General features: G+C 39.9%; 2 protein-coding genes across 15 annotated transcripts in view; both read right to left on the bottom strand.

The window, feature by feature from the left end:
- The window catches only part of LOC113010480 (solute carrier organic anion transporter family member 5A1-like), a 50,643-nt gene extending 32,612 nt beyond the window's left edge, over positions 1-18,031 (bottom strand). For 7 of the 14 annotated variants that reach the window (XR_013903209.1, XR_013903211.1, XR_013903208.1 and 4 more), the window contains exon 1: positions 15,619-17,666. Coding sequence is in view for 7 of the 14 variants with exons in the window: in XM_080292709.1 (XP_080148835.1) it covers positions 15,619-16,582 (964 nt within the window). In the remaining 7 variants the exon portion in view is untranslated. Of the gene's footprint in view, positions 1-15,618; positions 17,667-17,933 lie in introns of those variants that run through there. The other 7 variants (XR_013903214.1, XR_013903213.1, XR_013903212.1 and 4 more) reach the window with 4 other exon arrangements.
- A 3,476-nt stretch (positions 18,032-21,507) lies between these two features.
- On the bottom strand, positions 21,508-25,485 carry LOC113011230 (tripartite motif-containing protein 16-like). The gene has a single exon (XM_026150669.2). It carries the CDS (start codon positions 25,483-25,485, stop codon positions 24,190-24,192), a length of 1,296 nt encoding a protein of 431 aa, XP_026006454.2. The 3' UTR covers positions 21,508-24,189.
- Between the last annotated feature and the right edge of the window lie 1,218 nt (positions 25,486-26,703).

Below are 26,703 nucleotides of genomic sequence, written 5' to 3' on the forward strand. Positions count from 1 at the left end.
AATACAGCCAACTCCAGCTATAAACCAGTGCAATGAAAGGAGAATTAATGTTTCAGTGATGGAAGAAACCAGAGCACCTAGAGGAGTGCGCAGAAGAGCCCTGCCCTGGTATGAACCCAGGACACTGCACCTCACGGAGGTGGAGCATAAGTGAAAGGAATTATGTCTGTGCTTGTTTGTCCGTCTGCAGTATTACAATTTTTTTAAAATAAGGTGGAGCACAAGAAAAAAGCCATTAAAAATATGGAGCTGGAAATTAGCATTATAGGTCCACCTTAAATTTTGGTGTGGATCTGGATTGCGGTCTTTAAAATTGCAAGATAAGTCTAGAAGCTTGGCGAAGGTCTTTGTGAGTCCTTCCAGTTAATTAAGCAACAGTAATGTGCTTTATTTGTTAAAAGTGGTTTATAAGCAGGTTGCAAATGCTCAAAGGAGCCAGTGTGCACTTTTTTCAGTGGTTAAAGAAATAGGTCAAAAACAAAAAATCCAACAGATGAATGTGCAAGCCACACAAACCATGCTTTCTGTCACATTTACTTCAACTATGTACCCTGCACACATATGGTTTGTCATAAAGAGGCTTTCAGAGAAAAGGAAAAAGAAAGATGAAATAAAACCAGACAGGAGACAGGATGCAAAGAGAGAGGAAGCAGAAGGAGAGCAGAGTGCACACCAACCTGCTGCTGTCGAGGCAGCAGTGTTTGTGCTGATGGAGGGAAACCATCTTTGGCCTCAGCGTTCCAATGATCAATGTTAAGGTAGAATAAACCCTGGGAATGAAAATCATCCTAAATCTGAAGTCTGCATAACACCTTTATGATCTATAACCTCAGACCGGTTAACACTGTGCAGTCCCATTAACACCACCCTGTTATAAATATATGTTATGTTTTTGCAGTGGGGGTGATGGACTTGTTTAATGGTTGTGTCTTTGTTTTATCATTCAGATACTTCGGGGTTTCATCTCTGCATAGATCCTTCTGTATGCTTGCCTTTTCTTTTATGTTGTTACATAAATTGCATCAACCTGCAGTTAAAAATCTCACATATTAACATAAGTGCTGATGTTAATTAAATAACTGTACATTACCCCTTTTAAATAAAATAAACATAAAACACTATGCATAAGTCATCCTAAGAAATACCCACAAACGTCAGTGACATAGCAACTTATCCGCCTCCTGATCCGTCATAGTTCACAGGTCAATGCCGGTAAAGCAAGACATGTGAGTTGGGTTAAGACCCAAGAAGTGATCATTGTGTGCAAGTTTTATTAAAATCTGACCAAGTAGTAGTGATAAAAATGCTCATAAAATAACAAATATAACCTTAACCCTGACCACAACTTGTAGACCCACGAGGTGATTGTTATTTTGCTTTCCAAAACTACAGGAGCGTGGATTATTGTGAAATATGGACTGACAAATGGACACTTCGCCTCACTTGGTCACAGTATAAATTCACTGAATCTTTGGCCAGATGAGTTACAAACACTAATATGTCGAACATGCATGCCTCATTTTACATGTCCAAATGCCAGGTGACAATTTGGGCAGTCTCAGTATAACTCATGGACCTCAGCTGAGGCTGAAACTTCTCTCCACACCATGCTTGAATTGAGTGACTGGATCCAAAAGGCTATTTGGATGAAGTGGTTTGTAAAGTAGACGACTCGCAGTTTTTTCTTAATTCCACAATTCAATTCAATTTTATTTAAACAGCGAAAAATCACAACAGCAGTTGCCTCAAGGTGCTTTATATTGTAAGGTTGACCCGACAATAACGCAACAGAGAAATCCCCATATAACCTCTGGCGCTTTGGCGACAGTGGGAAGGAAAAACTCCCTTTTGACAGGAAGTAACCTCCAGCAGAACAGGCTGCGGGAGCCGTCTGCTTCAACAGCTTGGGGTGAGGGGAGGAAGACAGAACAAACAGACAGATGTCGGTCCAACCCCGGCTACGAAAAAAGCTGGACTGGGTATCCGTGACAACAGACTGATTTGTAATGCCATGCGTTGGCAGCAGTTCAGCAGTAAAAGCTAGCACATTATATGGAGGAGGCTAAAAGCAAAGAGTGACCAATTTGGAAGTACTTCACAGTTACTGCTACAGCTTTTCTTTTATGTTTGCAAAATTTAATTTTAACCTAACAGCAAAATGCGGTCAAGAAAGTCAAAAGACTGAAAGCTTTGATATGACGACACTTTTATTTCTCTACTGCGCACTTGTTTACGTTCATTCTTGTTATGCTCAGACACAGAGGTGTTACAGCAAGCAGAAGCTAGGATGTTTGTTCACTGCAACTTAATTTCACTTCACATTATGTGCTACTGTAATCTAGACTGATACAGGATGGACCACATACAGCCAACTTTGATCTGAAGTAGGCCGGACCAGTGAAACTACATGATAAATGTGTAAAATTACAGAAAATGTTGTGACAGTTCATTGCACACACTGACCTGTAATTAAAACATATTCATTTTTTAAAATTTATTGTGGACTCGCTAATAGCTGAAAAACAGGAACTTTCCTGTGATTTGATTGGTGTTAGTTAATTATGTTGGCGTAGTATGAAGGAAAATCCAGTGGGCTTGATTCGAGGCTTCGCCACGGCCGACTTCGGCACCCAGGCCTTATGTTTGACACCCCTGCAGTAGGCTGGGACGAGACAAGTGCAAATAAATTACATGAAAATTTTTGGTAGCACTTTAAAATAATGTCACACTATTAAGCATTAGCAAGGTATTAGCAAGTGCTTAATTAATAATTTATATAGCATTATTTCTCCTTAGTAGGTCATTTATACATAAATTAGATAAATACAGATATATTATAGTGACAGTGATTATGATTATGAATTCAACTAGCAGTGATAAGCTGTACATCGTGTATCGGTAACAGATGGATAAACATATGTGTATATTTACAAATGACGCGGATTAAGGAGGAGTAATGTGTATAAATGTTGAATTGAGCACTTGCTAATACCTTACTAATACTTAATAGTGGATGAATTTGTTATAATTTACTTTAAAAGTCACACAATCAATGTTTAAGTCAATCCTGATGTTTCCTTACACATCAAACAATGCCTCTCAGCTTATTCATTTAACCCTGGCTTCGGATCGGTACCTTGCACCAGCAGATACCCAAAGCCAACATAAATCTATCCTATCAAAAAGAGTTGCATGGGTGCATTCCTAGAAAATGAGGCAGAAAGTTCAGTTTTGTCCAATATCACAATAAACAATCCTTCAAAAGTCCCAGTATCCACATCTGGATAAGATCCAGATTCTGGGTTTGTCTAAGCCCCACCTCTGGCAAAAATTTTCCGCAAACCTCTGTAACTCTTAGAGTAACACTGCTAATGAACAGGCAGACCAACCAAACCAGTCTCTCTCACACACACAGAGGCCTCGTCTTCCTCATCAGCTTCAGCTGTACACCATGTAGTCTGAGATGTCTCTGAGACATAAATATAATACCCTGATCCTTGACAGTGTGCCGGACTTACATAGAGAGCCTCAATATGCTGCTTGTTACACAACAGGTAGAAGCAGCCAAGCAGTCTGATCTGGTTGGATCTGGTTTGAGACACAATCTGAACTGCACTGTGAGTCATGTTTCAGTGGCGCCAGCATCAGCTGTTGCAGTGAGCAGGTAGCTAATTATCCATCTTTCCTTCCTGCTCATCCTTCACCTGGCTAGCATCATGTCACTCACTCGTGTGTTGATAACTGCAGATTACTCTGTAACAATACCCTAATGTGCTGTAATACTGCTGCAGCCAAAGAGTTGCATCAACATCACGCATAATGAGCACAGAGAGCGCTCTCAGGTGTTACAGCATCAAGTACAGAGTCTGCATATGTAGTTCGGCTCCCTGCTACACTGATTACACTAGTCTGGACCTGCTGGGGCAGCAACACACACTCACAGCAGGGCCGTGAAAGAGATTTATGGCAGCTGTACATTAGAGAAAAAGCTCAGAGCTTGCAAAATGCTCATAATAAATGTAATTTTGAAATTAATGTTTAAAAAAAACATCATGAGATTCAGAAAGACACGGAGCTCAGTCAGCAGGCACAAGCTTGTGAGCCTTCAGTCTACTCAGATAAATCAGAGGCATAAATCAGGACTGGAGTTGCCAAGTTTCATTTAATGTTTGCCTGTTGATGGTATGATTTAATCATGGTGTACAACAGTGCAGCTGCACACGACAGGATTAGTAAAAGCTGGGTGAGGAGGCAAGCGGTGTAGCGGTACGCTAGACAGGCTGGCGGACGGACAGCGCTGAGGCCAAGACGAGGAGGAGGAGGAGGGAGCGCGATGAAATGTTATGGTATGATAGCGTTGTCATAGTAACCTGCTGACACAGCAAGGTCTGGTTACAACTTCCCGGCGGGACGTAAGCGCTAACGTCAGACTCCCTGCCTCCATGAAATCTGTGAGGAGGCTTCCTGCGTGTTTCACCTCAGCACGTGTTCTGATCCTCATGTTCGTCAGCGTTTCACTCGCTCCTCACTGACCTGGCCATCACACTCCACTGCAGCTCAACAATCACAAGTACTAAAACCACAGATGTGTCAAAGCTTTAATATCACAGTTCCAAATATCGCGCCGCTTTCCAGAGACAGACTTAAAAAAGCTGAAGCATGAGAGGCCAGGTTACCCCTATCACTTCATTTCATTCTCCATTGCAATAGTTCTCTATGCACTAAAGAAGCTTGTTCACATAACAGCGTACGGTTTAAAACAGGCCCAAGTGGTTCATTTATATTTGTTTATCAAAATAAAATATCTGCACATTTCAAATTTGTACAAGAAATCAGGACAGAAGACATAATAACATTAGTATGGAATCAAATGAATGGTGTAACCCATTAAAGGTCTATGGTCGTTTGTGCCATTGCATGAAATACCCGATTTCTTTTGTAACAGATTTAGAGCAGCATCAAATAAATCATTTTGCAAACTCTATTACTGCACTGACTTTATTATCATTATCTGAACTGAAGGTTTACTGTTTTGCATTTGCAGTGTGGGTAATTTTTGAGCAAGCTTTGACTGCTTGCAGGTAAAAAGCTGGGTGGAGCGCTAACACGTTTACTGAAATGAAATCTCAAAACCAATTTCCAACTGTTGGGGAGTTAGCCTTCATAATTCATTCTAAATAAACAATGACCAGTGCACAGAAGAAGTAGTTAGTCAGTCATCAAGGGACAAAAATATGTAAAAGAACCAGCGATGTGGTCATTTATCCCCTGAGAGGAAGCAGTTATTATATAAAAGACTTCTTCACGGGGAAGTTAAAGGGTTTTAAAAGTGTTAACACAAAACACTTCTGATTTTGTGCATTTGTTTGTGTTGAAGTCTGCAAGTGTGCCTTTATGCTGATTAAATTATGACCACACCTCTCTAACACACTTTTCCAGAAACTACAGAGCCTCAGAATCAGAAAAAGCCATTAAAATCCACTTTAGCATTAAAATTGATGCATTTCCAATAACCCAAAATAATACTTTTTAAAAGAAAAAACAGGATTTGAGTAAAGATTACCGTTGTGCTAGTATTTTAATGAAATCGTGCATTAGAGTAGAACAGCTTGGAAGCAGAGATTCCCAGGTTAACTATACTTAGTCTATGGTTGTGCAAAGCTACAAAGTTTCTGGGGCAGATGAGATAAACAGGCAGTGTAACCTGGGCTTTATGAAATATTGGGAAGTCCACTAGAATTTTAAGTAAAGTTGACAGGCTGCATGACTGGGATTTACAGCATTAGCGGTCTACTGGCTTCAAATCTTTTAAAATATTAAAGTGAGGAAGGACAGCACCTGGATCCCAGAGTGGATCATTAAATACCAACATATCCACTCTCTAACTCTGGAAATCTTAGTACAGGAAAGTGGAGTTCCCCTCTGTGAAATAACAGAACTTTCAGTCAAAGATTTAATTAAACCGTTTTAAAATTGCTGACAAGAAAACCTGTTACGTTTTAGAAAATGACCGACAGACACACACACACAGTTTTAGCACACCAACTGGTTTGTGGTTTTTGCTGTTAATCCCCGACGGTCAGTCTTTTTTTAGTGCACTACCTCTGCATTAAAACAAAAAGAGAGTAAACTGCAGCCTGGTATTAACGCAAACCCCCAGTGATGATCTTTTAATTCCACTGCAACACAACAGCAGGAAACCAGACCTGAGCCGAGAGAACAGCCTGACACCAAAGTGGTAAAATAATAGCATCAGCCACATGAATTTCTTCCTGACCTATATATGAGCCATTCCCTTAACACATCGACAGCAGCTTTTCAGCTACAGCAGACAAACGGGCAGGAACAAAACTTTTTAGACGCTTTTGTTATTGAAGTGTGATTTAAATCAGAGCATTGAAGCCGATTCCTGCTCGAGGAGCTCCAGCTGCAGGCCTTTACTCGGGCTTATAAGGAATTGTAAAGAACCAAGAAAAAAGCCCTACAAAGGCTTAAAAGAAGTCAGTAATGCACATTTCCTGTCATCGCTTCATAAGAAGTGTAGAGGCGAGGATGAGATGAATCTCAAAAGCTGCAGTAAAGTAACTGACTTTCAAATGCACCTGCCTCTGAGTTTACTTTATATCTAACCTTTACATCCACACAAGGTGAACCGTGTCCACGCGAGTGACTGCTCGTTTTTTTATTTTTCACATTTCCTGCACTTTTATTTCCAGATTGTTCCTCGATTTGTCTTGTTACGTTCACCTTGAGAGGTCTACCTCCTCAAATTTTTTTTTTTTCTTGTATCTCTGTGTGTTCAGCCCCATAACGGCGATTCAAACTGTAATCCTGAAACAAAACTATCTGCTCTCCAAAAACTAAGCACCAGGATTTACCTCCGACTTCAGTAAATACATATTTAGAAGTTAATGTCTTGTTTAAAACTCTACATGCTGTCTCAATCGTTTATTTTATAGTGAGCGGAGCCCTTTCAGGGCTGGCAAAGTCACACCTCGTATCAACATCAACAGTACCAGTGAAGCTGCATTGTCTCCATTTACACATATTTCTAAAAAAGTCTTTAAAAGTAGCAGTCACCTTCAAAATAAAATACACCAAACTGACAAAGTCTAAGTGTAGTTTATCAACGATTGGGGTTATCAAGAGCTCCATGATGTATATTTATTTATGTTTCAATCCCAGCTTCTCATTGGCCTCACACGCGCCGGTCAGGAACAAACTTAGGGCCAAATGTGGCCCCGTGTTGTACAACACCTGGTCTGATCTAAGCTGCAAACACAACTCAAGTAGGATAAACAGATTTATACAGCAGTGAATACCATTTATTACCCAACACCATGAGTGTCTATGGTATATAACAGCATAGTGTTGAACTGCTAACCCTGCCTGTTTTGCCTGTTTGCTTAAGCACCTTGCTCCTCTCTTACTTAAAAAGAGAAAGAAAGAAAGCCCTCAGAGGTAAATAACACCAAATCCTTCCTCCCACGTTGTCTCTGCTGCTGACCAGATCAATATTTGAGAACACAAACCCAGAAACATAACCCACCCTCGTGTCACGTGCGGCTCAAATCTGGAGAGTGAAACGCTGCTGAAGCGGCTTGCAAGAACATCTGATGCTCCTCAAAGGAAAAACAAAAGCAAAACAGTTTTGTTAGAAATCCGAGTGTTTTCAAGCTGTGACAGCATGAGGGTTTCATGCCTTCACTTTACAGGTTGCTTTTTCCTGGAGCTTGACGATTTTTCAAAGAAAGAATCAATTGGCTGACAGAAAAGTAACTCACAGCAGTTTCAAGATGAACTGCTGGCTCGTTAATTCTTTGATTTACAGGCCAAGCAGAAAGCGCAACATTCTTCTCTTCTCTATGTTGTAAACACTTTCAGGTATAATCAAAGAGCGCAATAATCATCCTTTTTTTTTTTTTATTTAGACGTACAGACTCAGTGTAAAGTAAAGTTAATACCTCAAAGCACTAAATGGATCACAGTATCTAAACATGTAGCTTATTCTGTTCAATGGGTAACCACCACAACTCGTGGTGGCCTAGTTTAATATTTCTGAATCACTTCCACCTTAACAACAACTTCACCACTTACTGTGACAAATGCAGATCATGCCGATGGGAAGAACCAGGCTAAATAAGGCACGGTAGCTAATTTCAACAGTTATTGTAAAATGTTGTTTACGTTGTTTCTCATCATTTGTCCTGACTGGCACCTCACTGTGAGGAAGCAGTGTTTACGCACCACATATAAAGCTGACGACAAACAGTGAGGGGCTCAGGTGACTCTGTTGTGCAGTGGAGGTGGGGGCGTCTGGTTGGCACTGTTTGTGCTCTCTTAGAGGGAAGCTGCACTACAGATCAATACAAAGTTGTTCTGAGTGATCACATTTATCCTGTGATAAAACATATTTATACTTGTGGGATTGATCTGACCGGGGCTGATCTGGTTACACTTCACTAAGACACTTTATGGTTGCTTTATTATGTAATTCGCAGCCCAAATATCACATCGTCCAAAGCTAAAAACTGGAAATGTCACATTCATATTGTATGTAGCGTCACTGTAATGACTGATACCATTTTTTATTTTATTTACCTGTTTATTGAGACAGAGTAAACAGTTAAATGCAGTCTTACATACAGTCCTGATGTATCAACTTATTTCTATTTTTTGTTTGACTATTTTTTTCCCTTGTTTTACTTTTAGATCTTTCTTTTATTGCCTATATATCTTGAGTGAATACTTTTGAAGAGGCCCTTACAGCATTAAGACTGTACAAACCTGCCATGATAGTTTTTTATGCTTGATCTCTGAGTAATAAGAAAACTTAGAAGGAAGCTTCAACACGTGTCATGGTGATAACCCTGTAAACCCTGAACGAAAAAATAATTGCCAGAAAATTAGAATTTAAAAAAAAATAGTGTTTATTGAACTTTTAAAACATTTTCTAGTTTTAATTTGTATCATATTTGCTATACCCCCTGTTTTTCTGTTTATTTGTTTGTTAGCAGGATAACCTGAAAAGTTACGGAAGGATTTGGATGAAATTTTACCAGAGGTGAATTACATCTGCTTTCGATCCAGATATGCTTTCGACTGTTTTTTTCCCCACTGCCAGACACTGTAAAGCTGGACTCCTCATATCACAGCTTTAAATTACACAACAACAAGACATAACAAAAAACAGAGATATTTCCCAAAGGTTTTAAGATAATATCACAAACGAATCCTGATCCCGAGACAATTCAGTGTACGCAGGTGTATGCAGACTCAGACACAGAAATCTGTCTCCTGTGGTGTGGATGCACCAAAGTCTAGCCAAAAATAAGTGATTTAATCTGCTGTCAACTTAAATCCAATTAGACCGTCACACTGGCAGTTCATGGTCGTAAATAACACTGATTTTACTTGTCCCCCTAAAAAAATTAAAAAATGTTTTAAAAAAATTGCGAGGCGACAGGTCTGAGGTCATATTCATGGAGCGCTAACGTAATTCGTTACCAAACATGGCAGCAGCGTTACACCCGGCGAGGACCACATTGCGTCTCTGAGCTGGCACATTAAAATTTCGAGTGGCTGCAGCGTGGCCCTCTGCCTCGCATGGCAACCAAACAGAGCGCCTCTTATTGGGGTTACAAAGCAATATTGTCCTGAATTATTCTAATGGCCGTCTGTTATTGCCTTTGGGCGTGATCTCATATGTAGGCTAACACAAAGAAGGGCCAATACGGACCAGAATGTGTGTTTACAGCAGACAGTTAAGCATCTTGATAAATGTTCAAAAACAAGGACCTCCCCTGTCTTTACCTCGTCTCAGTTCAGATGCATCACCTTATCACTCATCAGTCAGCTTGAAAATGCTCATGAACAAGCTACACACCAGAGGTTTTAGAGTATGAATGGTGTTATCCTCTTAAATGAAAGCCTTGTGTGTTCTGGGATGGATTTTAAGCTTTATTAAACTCTAAGGTGAAAGGTCTACCGGCTACTTATCAGGCCTTTCACTTTTCCTTCACCTTTGGCCCAGGAGTCCAGGCTGAAGGTGCTGACCTCGAGCTGCGAGAGCCCCAGTACAATCATTACACACCAGCTTCCTCTTTGAAGTCCATCTTTAAAAGCATGTACTTGAACAAGAAGTACTGTTATTGTGAGCAGTGATAATAGCAGTCTTATAAACACCCAGCTGTTCTAAAGCTCTCTAAATAACAAATTACTTTTGCGAAAGCCCATCTTTGTCCCAGAAAGACCTTTCTTTTTTTTTCCTTTTACAAGTCAGGGCCACACTCAAAGAAAACGATGCATTGTGCTGCTGCGAGTTGGCCCAGTTTCCAATGGGCATGCCAGTCGGACTTAAGATTTACTAGAAACTCCAGTTTAAAACTCCCTCCCAGTGGCCTTTTATTACCATTAAGAGCCCTGAGAAACTAAGTGACGCCCTGAATCGGGAAAATAATTTGTCATGTGTCACAGATTGATTTCAGTTCAAATTGTGTCTGCAGAGTTAGATCTTCAGCCCAGATAAACGCAGCTGTGGTCTATTTGGATAGCTGAATTCACAGTATGGCTTCCGATTCAGCAAAGATATCATCTGTCTCCACTCATCTCATGTCACTAATATAATAACCTAAGTAGGCTAAGCACCGTAAGAGCCTATCCGAGTACAGTCAACCCTTTGTGCTCACTCTCCATGGTCAATATCAGACGCAGAGTAGATCCCAACTCATGCAAGAGAGAGGCAGAGAGCCAAACCTTCAAACAAAGCCTCAAACTGACTGCATGTGATATTTAAAAAAGCCTGGACTGCATTTAAAACAAAAGAAAAATACTGCTTTTAACCATTACTGTGTAGCAACAGCAACCTTTCATTGTTCCTGTGTTTACATGTTGAGAAATTAACAGATTAAAGGAACTGTTAACAGGTAAATTAATCTGTGCATGTGCTGACCACTGTTACAAAGCTTGAAAAACACTGCAGTCTCTTCCCATTCCTTCTGCTGTGCGTTCACTGGGAACTGCGAGGTGAACTGGTTGCAACTTATGAGAGAAATCCAGTGATATAATAAAACTGATGACTGGGAGGATTCGCAGTGTCCAAGATTTCAGCATACTGACGCAGACATGCTATCAATCTGCAAATCAAACACTGAAGCAAAACCAGTAGAAGTCAAGATTTTGCAGGAGCAAAAACATTCTGATTCTGTCTCCCAGTAACACAGCATCTTACTTACATAATATCAGGTGATGGTAATGTAAACCTACACACAACATTCACCATTAGGACTGAAAACAAGACAATTTGTTTTTAAACAGCCCATGTCCTCATTCCTGTAACTGAAGGAGCTGTCAGCTGCCATTAACCCAGCCGACCACATCACTGTGTTTCTGCAGCCAACCTCCTGCTCACTGAGGATCCTCTGCCCTGCTCTGCATTGCTCTGTCACATCCAGCCATTGCTCGCTGCTGTGAACAAATGCTTTCTTTAAGCCACCACAAAGGAATGCCAACGGTTACTGGTCAACTGGGTCCTGCCGGACAAACCCGATTCAGTTAGAGGAGAATGTGGGTAACGTTTTTTTGTTTTTGTTTTGTTAGATTTTTGTACATATACCTACTCAAAAAGAGAAAATAATAACAATAATGTATCTATATTTTAAAATACAGACATATTTATATTTTAATAAGAATATTATGGATCGTATGAGACCTCTGATTTACTTTGAAATTCACTTTTCTCCCTGACTTAAATTTCCCCTTCCCAGCACCAAATGCTGCTGGCACGGTGGAGTAGTGGTTAGCACTGTTGTCTCACAGCAACAAGGTTCTTGGTTTGAACCTTCCGTTCGCCTGGGGCCTTTCTGGAGTTTGCATGTTCTCCATGTCGCTGTGTGGGTTCTCCTTGTCCAGGTACTCAGCATTCTCCCACAGTCCAAAGACATTACAGGCGTAAAAGGTTGACTGCCTCTCTGTGTTGGCCCTGCGACCCATCCAGGGTTTACCCTGCCTTGACCTGTGACAGCCGGGAAAGGCTGCTAGTCTCTGTGACCCTGAATTGTACAAGTGGTTAAGAAAATGGATGCGTCAAAGCCTCTCCATTTTAGCTCAAAAGAACACAGAGCTCAGGCTGTACCCAAGACTCGGGTACAGAGGCTCTCTTTTTTTTGCCCCCACCACCAAATAACAGGAATGCACATAAGAGCTTCCCTCCACCCCCCTACTCCTTTCATAACTCAGCTCTCATTTGGCGGTTTAATTAGGCTTTACCTTGTTTGAGGCTGCTGGAGCGAGAACTTCTGGGGAAGCATGTGAAAACAGGGGGGGTCACTTAACCCATTTGGCTGCAGAACTCTCTGGACCAAGTCTGCGGCTCAGTAGAGTCACAGAGCAGGTAATTAAATATAAAAATAGTTTTAGTTTTATGAGCTTAACTGGTCTTTCTCCTCCCCAATCTAACACTTTTGGGATGAAGCAAAAGGCCAATCATCACCCAACAACTGCTGGACCACACTAATGCTCTTCACTCAATAAAATCCCTGCAGCCAGATGCAGATCCAGCTGTGCTTTCCCATAAGACTGGATATTGTCTTTTAATTTAAAATTTAAAACCAATTTAAAAAGAAAAATAATAATTAAACACCTTCAACATGTGAGAAGCATTTTTAAGCCAGGGCTCACAAACTGAATGTTTTGTATTGCCTTAAACTAACCAGCGGGCTAGCTTAAAAGACACTGTTATTATTCTTCACCGCCTCAATGTTTCACCATCCTTGGAGTTTGTAGTTTTAAGCCTTTTTTTAAATATAAGCTGCAGCCAATGAGTTATAAAGAACTATAAAGAAACCTCTAAAAAGAGGTTTCTTTATAGCTATTATCTGAAATCAAAGCTGTAGTTATAGTCAGCTAACCCAAAGTGAATGTAGTTAACAGGGACTACGTACCCTACTGATGGCCTGTTATGATAGAAGAAATTACTAGAAGATAAGCTTGATGTCAAAAAGGAGAGACCTTTCCGATGCCACAATGGTTCTGACCAGATACAAGCTGGGAAAATTGACCTAAACTGAACTTTTTTAAGTTTTCTTTGGTGAAATATCAGAAAACAGATCTGACATCCAGGCTATGAAAGCTTGTGTCTGTTCCTCTGTTGAAACTATGATCTATCCCACGATATTGATCAAATCTGAACAAACATGAGATTTAGATGAATTTGGATTTAGACTATAAAACTGCTTTTCTTGCAGTTTTTGACAGCTCTTTTTACTTTTAGCTTAAATGTGTTTTTATGTGGTTCTCTGCCACACTTACAAAGTTGTGAGGGTTTCAAAAATATAGGGAAATGGTTGATTCACCACATGTGAAGGAACATAATTCATAAAGTTCTCATAATATGAAGCTAAAATTGCATAAATTTAACAAATAAAGTTACTCTAAATTTAAAATACATCAGCTCATTGTGAGGGAGTCAGGTGGGAGGACTGATTGCTTTTCACAAGAAAGACGTGGCAAAGATCAACAACTTAAAATGATAATAAATAAAATAAAAACAAAAGCTTCACAGCTATAGGTTTTAAAGAGGCTGTAAGAGTCCTTCATCAGTGTGGAGAAGCAGCTGCAGCCACAGTGAACTCACAGCTGTTACACTGGATTGTAATGACTGGAGGAAAAGAAGCATATAAAACACACATAACCTAACAAACCAACATGTAACCAGCCATTCTTCAGGCTATTTAATCCTTTAGTCGATCACTTTTCTTGATCGTGTATGAATGTAAACTTCTGTTAACTTTGAGGCATTTGCTTGGACAAAAGACACAACACGGATATTACTTACTAGCTCTTTCAACCATTTTATAGATAAACAAAGAGCAATAAGCAAAATTGACACTAATTATATGTCTGTGTCGTAGCATCTGCTCTTAAAGTCAACTACCTTGTGCTTCGTAGGTTTTCAGTGCAGTGCTGAGATCAACTATACTGTAACATTTTTAGTCGTTGAGTTTAATAAACCGGATGTGTTTACAAACCTCATAGCTTTCTCTGTGTCATATAAATTGGATTTTCATTTGTTTTTGGAGGTTTCTTCACACAGTAAGTAATGTATTAAACCATTAGAAAACACACAATACACAATGTATAATTTTTCTTTTTTTACTTTACAAAGGGTTGCAAAGCATTTAGACATTTCAGTTTTTCCCAGCATTAATCAGGTGAGGTTAGTTATTGCCTGTTTTATTGTATTTCATTTCTATTGTGACTCCATCATTTTCTTCTCTAGAAAAAAATCCAGGGACTCATCGAAATAAAAACATAAGCAATGAGTTGTTTTTCTCTGGCTTCCAGTTTGTTCCCAATGGAGATTCAAGTGCTTCTACTAAACACTGTATAAGAGAGAGACATGGAACTCAAAGAATCACTAATAGAAGTTTTTGGGAGGACTCCATAATGGCTCCAGATGGCGGTTGTCCCACCACTGCCTCTAAAAAGAGCCAATCATCAGCCAAACTAGTAAAACATGTGGGCTAGTTGTGTTATTGCACTGCTGGTGAACACCATTTACAATAAACATGTAGGTAAATGTACTTACAGTCTTTCTAATGGTAATATCTGTTCAGATCTCCTGTGGGACGAGCCAAAGTCACTGAACTTTAACACAGCCATGAACGAAGCCGTCATGGTGCGTAGCTTTGCATGTGTAGTACAAATAAAATGTTGACAACCAAAGCTTTTAACCTGATTTCAATTTTAACTTTGGCTTCCAATTATTATTAAAACCAGATGATTAAGATAAAACAAACTACTGCTTTCTAATAATAGTATTATTTTTGCCTTTCAGTACCTTAATTCCCTTTAATTTTACACTTCTCTAAAACTCCAGATTCATTCAGTTCACATTTTTTTATTAATTTATTTAAAATTAACATAATTTCAAATGGACTTTCTTAATTTAAAACTTGATTAAAACTTTGGACGCGGCCAGTACGGCTGCTGAGTGGTGAGCACAGGCAGTATAAAACATGGATCTTAAAGGTGAAGCCAGCGCGGAAGTGCCTTAAACTTAAACCTGCGTTCTTCCTAATAGCCAGTAGGGGCCAACAGCTGGACTTCTAGTTGTATAGAAGTTAATAGGAGAACAACCTTCCAACCTGCCCTCTCTAAACTCTGTCCTGATGAGTTTATGGACTCAGTTACTCATCTAAGGTCACACTGAATAAACATCAAGCCCAATTTGGAAATTTTAGTCATTCTAAGAGTCTCTAGAGGATAATCGTGGGTGCATTCATAGGGAAAAGGTGGGTGTTTTTACAGTGAAATGATGCTCAACTTGAGGCTTCATAGTGGGACTTCACAAACCAGTGGAAGTCTGGTTAGTAACCATGGTGGCTACTTCCATCTTTCATAGTGTCTGTAGTTTTGTCAGATCTGCCAGAGCAAAATGCAAACACAACATGCAAAAGTGTCACAGCGCTGTCTTGCTGTGAGCCAGTGATGCCCAATTCACCACTGTGCTGCTACTGGCCTCCATGCTGGTGGTGGATGCATGTACAAATCCCAGCAGAACTGCTCCATATTTAAGGTGGGCAGGAAAACTAACCAAACATTCCCCCAAACTCTTACCTAGATACAGCGAGGCATTCTCCTTCTTCACATTGTCGTCCAGGTAGGTGGGCCCCAGCGTGTAGATGGGCGTGGACCCCATGCCTACCAGGATCTGAGCGATGACGAACAGCGCCACGTACAGGTTGTGCTCGTTGCCCTCCTGGTCTCTGGGACAGGAAGTGATGTCAACGCGATCCCTGCTGCTGGCATTGCTATTCATGCACAGGCCCTCGTTGGCCGAAGATGAGTTGACCTCCTGGATCTGGTAGGGCGGGGAGATGAAATGAGGTAAGGAGAATAGGGCAGCACCCACAGCGATGAAAATGCCCCCCACTGCCAGCCAGCGAGGCCTCTGGCCCCGCCCACCAAAGTAGCTGATGAAGACGACCACCAGGAGGCTCCCGATGTCGAAACAGCTGACGAGCAGGCCAGACTCTGAGCTCCTCAAGCTGTACCTTTTCTCTATGGTGGTGATGACGCTGCTGAGGTAGCCAGACACCATGAGCGACTGGATGAACGTCAGGTAGCACATGCAGAACAGGAAGCAGCGAGAGTCCTGCAAGATGACGCCAAGGTGCTTCCGACTGGGCAGACGAATCTGAGCTAGCCTGGCTGCGAAAAACCCCGGGGGCTTCCTCCTAGCCATGTGTTTACTCCTTCGGATCTCCGTGTTCTCCATGTACGAGGCCGGCCTATTCAGCGCCGACTTCCCTGGCTTTGGCGGGTAGTTTGCTCTCGTTGGGGACTCGGCCTGGAACGACTCAGTGTTGGGCGGGTTCTGGATGAACTCTGTGCTCTCCTCGGCCGTTATGGACATCCGCACTGAGCTCGCCAGTAAGGTTTTCTCCTGAGGTGCAGCTTCGCTTAAAACAGGCAAACTTTTAGATTTGAAGTTCGTACCTGGATCCTCCACCTCGCTGGAAAACCCGTCCTCCTTCTGAAGGGACTCGGACAGCTCTGCTTCCTCGTGGTCAGCCATCATTTTCAGTCAATTTTCTTTAGAGGTTCAAAAAAAGAAGCCGGCCCAGTCAAAGAACACATTTACAGTTCAGGGGCTGCTGGCCATCACATCTATTATTAATAGGAACACCTACTCCCACAAAGAGACCAAAAAAAGCAACAATGACAAGCACGCTCACAGCCTCTACTGTATCTCTGCTGCAGGACAGCAGACAGCTCTGGGTTTGTTTATCTTGTCATGCACACTTGCCTTCTGCCACCATCCACCATAATCCGGAGGTGGAGACCGCTCAGGCCTCCTCTGCTCGGCCAGCGGAGCTCCGGGGCCAGGGCTCCCTGCAGATGCTTGCTTCAGCAGGACGCTGGTGCTCCTGGGTCGGGAGCAGGGATGACATTAATTCACAGAGCATCCCTGACAGCCCTGCCGATGCAGATCACACAGCCGCAATAATGTCAGTTCTTTCATCAGGTTGCATGATCGTCGTCCCCTGCTCCTCCTAACTCCTGCCCAAGTCAAGGGCAACCCCGACTCCAATGTTATCAACGCACCAGCTGTCCTCCCAGCGGGCGAGGGGGGCTGGCATTTAGGGATTATCTTTCGGTGCAAATTCCTGGGGAGGAACATGAACGAATAAAAATCAGGGAAACGGGGAGAAGTCGTCGAGGAGAACCAAAGACAGCGAGCAGAAACAGAGCTGCAGCTCACTGCAGTGCTGCTCGGCTGCTGTCTGTCGCTGTTTTGAAAACAACCAGGTTCAATCCAGGAAACACTTCAAAATAAAAGCTACAATTTTAGTGACAAAACTCCCAAGACACACAACATCATAACTGTGAACAGTAATGGCCATTTCGGGCTTTCTAGACTATTTAAGATAATATAGCTTGTAGTAACTTTCCTGACCAATGCATGTTTTCACAATTATCTCCACACGGCTTCAAATATTGCAAAAATAAATAAAACAAAAAACCGGAATCCCATTAACTGTATATTACATCTAAAAAACGTTTTCTGTGTATATTCACGTGCCTCTATATATAATCACTCTTGAACATGTGACTGAATCTGCGATATTTAATATTAAATTCGGTCTGCTTAACACAAACACAATAAATTCCTAACAGCAAAATTAGCAAATTAGAAGAAAGGCCGTCGGAATTATCACAATTTTACTGTTTGTTTGTTTTGTTTTTTGTTTGTTGTTCTTTTTAATGTAGGGTTTACAATATAATGTGTGGAAGATTAAAATGTTTTCTTTTGAAAAGAACCATGGCTCGCGGCCATACAGCTAGCGGCTAACAACCCGTAACAATAACAATATCGACATTGTCTGTCATTAACCTGACATACGGTAAAGATGAGACATCATTCAGACCTTCGTGTCCAACTTCCACTAAATAATACTCAAGGGCTGGTAGTGAAGAGTCATTCAAGCAACGCCCTTGTTAAAATATTCCACATCCAAAATATCATGTAGCAAATTAGTGGAGAAAATACCGGAAAAGTGTTTTCAAAATAAAATAAAAGCGTCAGAAAAAAAGGGGGCGATCGCCCATTAAAGCAAGGGAACTTTGGAGATTCATTTTGAGGAATTGCAGGTATTTAAAATACCAGTTTGGCCAGTAGCCGATGCATCCGAGTTTGTTTATTTGTTTGTTATTTATTCATACTGTAGTGTCAAATCAAAAGATAAGCTAAACTGTTTCAAATCTTTCTTTGTCAAAGATAGCAGATGTAAAGAGCAAAGAACACCCCTCTGTGTGAGAGTAAAAAAGCCAAGCAAAGGTTAGACGAAATTTCGAGTTATTAGGTCAGAGGCTGAAACAAATTTCCACAGGTATCAGTCAGTGAGGCCAATACTTGAGTATGTGACCAATATATAAATATTAAATTAAGCCTTTTTATCTTACATTTTTATCTAGATCCTAAAATAGGCAAAGAGTTTAGATAAAGGTTAATATATACATTAAAATCTAAAAAAGTGAGAACAATGAGATTGTGAAAAAAATACTATAATACAAAAACACATACTGCATGTTAAATATACAATATACACTTAATGATAAGTATTTATTTATTTAGTTAAAACGTCATGCAGCATAATAAGCATAATGAGGTTTCAAACTTCTCCAAGGGCTAAATGAAGACCTGTAATGCTTTGCCTTAAGTATGTAGATACCAGTGTTGGTCAAGTTACTTGAAAAAAGTAATCAGTAACTAATTACTGATTACTTCCCCCAAAAGTAATCCCGTGACTTTACTGATTACCTATTTTCAAAAGTAATTTGTTACTTAGTTACTTAGTTACTTATTTAAAAAATGATTTACAACCTGAATAGGTAAAGAGCTTTCTATTTTTTCTGCATCATCCATCATATAAAATGTAATCAAATGAAAAAGTCTCTTTTTGAAACTAGTTTTATTAGTTTTAGTCTTTTAACTTTGCGCATGAAGCAAACATTAAATTATATGCAACATTCTCTGACTAGAAGAAATTTGTTTAACATTTAAACCTATTTTCTGCATATTCCAGCATATAAAATAATTTTTTTGTGTGTTTACACTCACTCTTTCAAACAGATGCACGCAGGGGCGATTCTAGGATCAGAGCTTTGGGGGGGCTGAGCACCCAGAGAGCTGCCCAGCCAGCCAAGATACACTTTACAAATCAAATCAAATCACTTTTATTGTCACATCACATGTGCAGGTACATTGGTACAGTACATGTGAGTGAAATTCTTGTGTGCGAGCTTCACAAGCAACAGAGTTGTGCAAAATACAATAATGTAAACAAGCAAAATACAAGAATGGCTACATCTGAAACTAATAAATATATGTACAATATATAATAGTATATGCATTTCTGGATGTGTATACTAAATATTTTTCTACGTGTGTGTGTGTGTGTGTATACACATATTTTACAAATTAAATAGAGTAAACAATAAATAAAATATGTAAAAATATACTCGTCACAATGAGACTTCTTGCCTGTCTCTGTCAGTCCCTGCATCCTCCCTGTCCTCGTCGTCTGTTGTCTTTGTCTCCATTATCAGTCGTCAAAATTTTACCATCTCTGTGCAATTCTGCAAATTTCTTTATTAAATCATAAGATTCTTAAATTCATCAAGTCTCTCTGTGCCTGGGTCCTCATCACAAAACATGACATCACTGTTTTGTACATTTTAACACAATTTAATCCCCACATTTGTGAAAGAAAAGCAAAACACTTTTGTCTGTAACAAAACCATCAAATCAGATAAAGGTTATTTAAATGCTGCAAAAGAAGAATGGATTGGAATAAAAAAAAAAAACACATCCTAACCTTAATTACTGGGTGAGAATAATGAGTGACGCTCATAGTGAGTAAAAAGTAAACTGAGTGCATTTTTTGGACAGAGATTCACTTTTAATGTGCATGTATAATATAATACAGATACATAAAAACACTCCCAAAAAAGAATAAATTATTACAAATAAATTATTACAAAATATTAAGAAATATATATATATAAAAATGGAGGTAACTTTGCCTGTGGTAGAATGTATACCATGCATGAAAAAATCTTTACTGCAGATACTAATTTGACCAATTTAATAATACTAATTTTGCGTTAGATTCATAAGATTTATGAGTTTCATGCTTTCATAGTGGTCCTTAGGAGAGCTTGACATTTTTTATCAGGTGGTACACACTGTAAAAAGTTTGAGAAAAGCTGATAAGTGTATGTGTGCTTTTGGAAAACATTTAAAGCTGCAGTGCAGAATCTTTGAAACAAGCTTAAAACATTTTTAGAATATAAACAGAGCATCTGCTTCTCTTTACAGCTCCTCATGTACGTACTGCGGCAGTCATACAGACAACTGGACGGTCCAAAAGTTGGCCTACCTATTACTGGCTGAGGTTTTAGTAGAGTTGTGGCTGAACCACATAAAAATATATAATTAATTTTAATCTCCCCAATCAGTTATAACATGATGTTGGAATGTTGTTAAAGAGGGTCAAAACTGTTTCAACCCAGTTTGTTTAGCAGAGTCTGTACAGCAGCTTTAATATGGAGAGAACACAACTTCCAGATTGTGTGAGTAAAATCAGGTTTTTTTTCTCTTTGTCAGTTTAACAGTTTCTGTTTTGCCTGTCACTGTTCCCTGTCTGTTTTCTTACCTGGTTCTTCCCGACCTTGTACTTTCTCCTCACATTCTCCTCTTTCCTCTCTTCCTCTTCGGACTGACAATCATACACAAATAGATTGTATTCAATTAGATGAAAAATTACATTAATATGAAAAAAAAATACTATTAAGATCACTAACAAAAAGTCCTCTCAGTGTACTTTCAACCAAAAGGCAAATAACCAAACCACATGTACATCTAATAAAAGATAAATATTGAAACACTGATCCAACATTATTGATCATTTGATTTTATACTTTTACCTGAATGTGGCTCCTTTTTTTGAAAAAACTTCCTTATATCCATTATGAATCTGGCTGCCTCTCTGTACACACACACACAACAGAAGTTATAAGATTAATGGGCATCCAGTCAGTTAGCTAGTTAGTATCCATTTCAAACAGGACAGTGGTAACAACAATAGGCTACGGAGAACTTTAAGTTTTTGATTTTAAATAGGCTGTATACATTTCAATGGGAGCAACAGGACGGTGAAATGTTGATGATTTTACTACAGAGTAGGACGGATTGTAGGGTAGCAAACATTGTTGGAAAACACGTTTTCAACAATGCAGGTTACCTGGTGTAATGTTTTTCAGCTAAAAAGAAACATGGTCTGACTCCTACCTAACTATATAAAGAGTAACTGAAGGTTAAATGCAGCTAACATGTCCTGTTTTAAGCCAGGCACTCACACCTCCGCAGCCACCATCGCTCTGGCAGCAAGAGCGCTAGAGCCAGAGCAGGGGAGAGGCGAGCTGGAACAAACCACTTTGGGAGGGGGGGTTATCTATACTTCTGTTGTTAAAATGTTATGTCTCAACCAAGTACTGTATGCTTTTTATATTTTTAGTAGTGTGTCACACAAACAGCAAATATTGTCAAAAAAGTAAGAAATCTTTGGGGGTGCTGTGATTCATCCCTAAAAATGGGCTAAAATCGCCCCTGGATGCAAGTAAAACACAGCAGAAAATAAATAAAACCTGTTGCTCTGTTTTCACCTGTATAGCAGGAGTAGGGCAGGCGGAGGTTTGCCCTGGTGCAGGTGTGTCACAGCGGTCAGTGGAAGGATCTGGGAGTTTCACATTCCCGTGGCAGAATACTGTCGGTACTTGCTCGGACGTTTAGGGTTTTTGTCGCTGTAAAAAGAAGTTTTCTTCCCACGCATCCCACGATTACGGAATCAAACGCAGCGTGCTTACAGGAAAGTAACAGTAATCTAATGACCTTTTTTGCAATAGTAATCCCTTACTTTACTCGTTACTTTAAAAAAGCAGTCGGATTACAGTAACAGTAAGACGTTACTTGTACTTGTAATGCACGTTACTTGTAACTCATTACTGCCCATCTCTGGTAGATAAATAAGAAAAAACATATAAAAACCACAAATATTATTACCAGGCATCCAAATTCAAAAACAACCCAAAAAAATGAGATGCAGACACTGAATATGGGAGCAGGCATTTACACCCATTTAGCCAGATGAGACCTTAGAGAAGTCCAACACTGATGTTGTGCAACGACATGTCCACAATCATTGTTTCAGTTCATCGCAAAGATGAAAGATTAAGTTACAATTATCATGCAGATTGTCTTTATGGACCCAGCTTTGCTGGCATGAACACTATCAAGTAAACACTGGATAGGGTCTTCCACAAGAGTTTGCAAAAGACAAGATTATTTAAGTTCAGTAGCATGACGAAACATTTAAAACAAAAACTATAACAACTTAAAAAAATACAATAAAGTAAAATCTTTACTTTTTTTTAATTAAATTTGCCAAAATATGAACCAAAATGAGGAATTTGTACATGTGTTTATTGAGCGTGTGATGTCTACATCTCTCAAACAGTCTAGTGTAGTTTGAAAATTAAACATTCTCAAAATAGAAACTCATAGGAACAAATAGCCAAAAAATTTATCTCTGGAGACTAACTGAATTGAAATCCAGCTAAAATAAAACAAAATATTAACAACTAATGAAAAACAAACTTTAAAAAAAAAAAACAGACACCATTTAAAAGTTTACAAAGGGTGTCCATATACTTTTGGGATATGCAGGTAAGAGACCTGAGCTTGAGAAAAGAGCACAAGAACGCAGCGACCTCTGGTGGTTAATATGAAAACGACAAATACAGAAACCTGCATTTAAATTAATCACATTTTTCACATTATTATTAATATTTAACACATTTAAAATTATTTTAAGTAAGTAAGAAAAATGTATTTATATAGCACATCTCACGTAAATATAACAAAGTGCTTCACAAAAAAGCAAGAAAAAAACAACATATCATATTAATCTGAAGCAATAGACACAACATAACATCATTTATTGTTTGGAAATACTAACAACTGTCACTCAAAGTTCTAAAGCCTCACAATGGCTGCCCCATTAATTCGTTGTACAATACATACTTTTTATGATTAAAAAAATCAACATAACGAAGAGCATGAATTGTTCCTAAGAAAAAGGAAAAGTAGTTTTGTTGTGAACTGAGTAAACTTAATTTTCCAAAATATGAACAACTATAAAATGTGCCCGTCTGTGGTAAGAAGCTCGTTCATCTGATAAACAGTTTTGTTGGTCGCTATCGTGCAGGTGTATTGTGTAGCTGCTGCATGTTATGTGTGCTAGGTTTTCATGCTTTGTGGTCATCTCTGTGCAGCTAACCAGTGGATTAACTTTAGTTGTGTCTAGCTGATTTCCCACTACCAGAGGATCTGAACCAAGGAGCCATTACTTTGCAGTTTTGAGGTGGAATCACTTTGCACGTACTGGGTACAAAGTCGCCATCAAACCTCTTCTAGTAGGTACAAGGAACCACAACCAACCACCACCCATCACTGGTCTCACTAATGCCAAGCCGGCATGTCGGCAGAACCAAGAGGAGCATCAACAGTACAGCATTAATGATGAAAACCAGCGCAGAGCTAGGAAGGGAGATGCACCCAGGGCTGTTCAAGGACAGTGGTAGACCACAGAAAATCCTGGAGGGTGAAAATCAGACCTACATCCAGCTGCAGAGCCACACTAACAACAGCAGCAAGCCCCACCGTGAACGTAAACACCAGCAGACCAACAGACACGCCTCCAGCAGGGCAGACACAGACGGAGGCAGCAGTGGCACCAGCAGTAGCAGTAAATATGTAGTCACAAAGGGTTCAGAGTGGGTTTGAAACACAGACAGTAAAATTATTTAGCTCAGTTCAGTTCAGAAAGTATTAGAAATAGTATCCTGAATACCTTTTGTTCTAAGATTTGGTGCCAGGTTTTTATTTACCTTGATTAAGCAGAGACTTTAATGCCCCAATTGAAAGTTCCTTACTTAAACCATCTTAAAGCAGCTTCATTCAAACTGAGCAACCCTTTATGTTACACAATTAAAGTTTTCTTTTTCATTGCCATCCACAGTTAAAGATTTGAATAATTTTGTTCATGCTTAATTCTGCTTAATTTATTTGTTGTTACTGTGACCTCTAGCAGTACATCTGTCCGGATGATTAGGATAACATTGTATTACCGTCATGAACGTCGCTTTTCTGTTTTTTTCTGATAGTAACACATATTTGTTTGCTGTGTTTGGATCCAATGTGATTTCACATGAATATTTTAAGAATTCATCTCTGGTCTTTGGCTCAGATTCTGGTAGTGAACCATCCACATTAGTGATTTTCATTAAGACGTTTGTCCATTTCTCTCTTAAAATTGATTGTAGTATATCTCTGGTCTCTGATAGTGCCCTTTGCACTCTGTCAAAATGCTGCAGACAAAAGGAGTGGATTGTAATAAAGCATATAGACTCACTGAGTGCTGACAGTGAGGGGTAGTTGTGTAGAAACTGGATGTGATCCTCTGTGTGTGAGAGCTGCTTCAGCTCAGCATCTTTCCTCTTCAGCTCAGTGATCTCCTGCTCCAGCTTCTCCTGAAGCTCTTTGACTCGACTCACTTCAGTTTCCTGCTGGGATCTGATCTGCTGCTTCACATCAGAGCTTCTTTTCTGGATGAGATGGATCAGCTCAGTGAAGATCTTCTCACTGTGCTCCACTGTTTGATCAGCAGACTGATTGATGGCCTCCACCTCCTGTTGAAGCAGCTTCACATCTTTCTCTCTGTCCTGGATTCTCTGCTGGATGTTTTGTCGACTCACCTCCAGCTCTCTCTGCCTCTCAGTCCTTTCTGCTGCAGCTGAGACTGTGTCGTGGCCTTTATGTTCATCCACAGAGCAGAGATAACAGATACTCTGCTGATCAGTACGGCAGAACATCTTCATCACCTCATCATGACGAGAGCAGATCTTCTCCTGGAGCTTCTTGGAGGGCTCCACCAGCTTGTGTTTCTTGAATGTAGGTGAATCATAATGAGGCTGAAGGTGTTTCTCACAGTAAGAAACCAAACACACCAAACAGAACTTCACTGCTTTCATTTTTCTTCCAGTGCAGACATCACAGGCCACATCTTCAGGTCCAGCATAGCAGTGATCAGCAGGAGCAGCTTGGAGTCCAGTCTTCTTCAGCTCCTCCACTAAATCTGCTAACATGGTGTTTTTCACCAGGACAGGCCTCGCTGTGAAAGTCTGTCTGCACTGAGGGCAGCTGTAGATTTTCTTCACATCCTCCATGTCCCAGTGACTCTTAATACAGTTCATGCAGTAGCTGTGTCCACAGGAAATAGTCCCCGGATCCTTCAGTAGATCCAAACAGATCGAACAAGAGAAGGCGTCCTGATCCAGATCAACTCTTTTTATTGCCATTTCTCTTCAAAGTCCCAGGGTACTTAAGTTTGCTTCAGTTTCCTTCAGCAGAGTTTGAACTGTAAGCCAAAAGCTCGCCATGCTTGTTTGTTAAAGAGCCTGCAGTAAATGACGTTTATCAACTCTGACACTCAGCCGCTTGCACCCATCTAAAACCTGGCAGGTCTGTGAAGCGGCGGGACACTTAAAATATCTGGACAGACTGAAATGTGCCAGTTCGCTTGTTTTGTTTTGTTTTTTAATCAAAGTCTCAGCAGCACTTCTACCGACCTCAACCAATCAAATATTTGGTTTCATTAGATTTGCACTCCTTGAGTCCTTTTTCAGTACGCACATTCTTCATCATTTCTCTGCAGAGTGCATCAGTTCTGTTGTCTGAGTAAGTGTAGTCAAGGCAGCAGATTCAGACACACATACAATCTACTGTATAGATTTATCACAGTAAATATATCAACAAAGGATCCAAAGTGATATCCTGCTCTTGCATCCAGGTGGCCAAAAGAAAACGAAAATTGTCACAAGCTGTGAAGAAAGTATTGGTTAGTCCAGAGGACCCGTCATCAGTAAACTGGTATTGGCTGGGATGTTTCATGTAAAAACCAACTGTTCATCATCTGAAACCTTTACAGACATATATGTATTTGTATATTTGTATAGCGCTTTACTAGTCCCTAAGGACCCCAAAGCGCTTTACACATCCAGTCATCCACCCATTCACGCACACATTTACACACTGGTGATGGCGAGCTACATTTTACCATGTCGGATCATTTTTCACAAACAGCTGCTTAAAAGCAGGATGAACACCAAGACTTGTGCGCAGTGGAGTAAATCAGTAAATCATTTAAGCTGCTTTCCAGAAGAAGAAGCTTTATTTATTTGTGGGTACAAAGTCACAGTGAACTGAACAAACTATACGTGCTGTTTCCTTTGTCGGTGTGATTGGATGAAATGTGTCACTTAAAGAAGAGTGACTTTCAGTTTTGTTTTTTGTAATTAAGATCCTTCTGATCAGATCCGTGTTACGCACCAGCTGCTCACTGCAAGATATCTTATCAAAAAGTCTGTGAGGAGCGATAGGGGAGAAATTAATTTCAGTGAGAGCTGCAGCGCCGAACACTCAGACTGTTGAGTCTAAATACAACTGGAATGGTTTTATTTTGTTAGAGTCAATGATTAAACATCCAGACAGTCAAATTTTTAAACTTGACATTCAAT

The sequence above is a fragment of the Astatotilapia calliptera genome, chromosome 18 (assembly GCF_964374335.1).
Source record: "Astatotilapia calliptera chromosome 18, fAstCal68.1, whole genome shotgun sequence".
In the NCBI taxonomy this organism is placed as follows: domain Eukaryota; kingdom Metazoa; phylum Chordata; class Actinopteri; order Cichliformes; family Cichlidae; genus Astatotilapia; species Astatotilapia calliptera.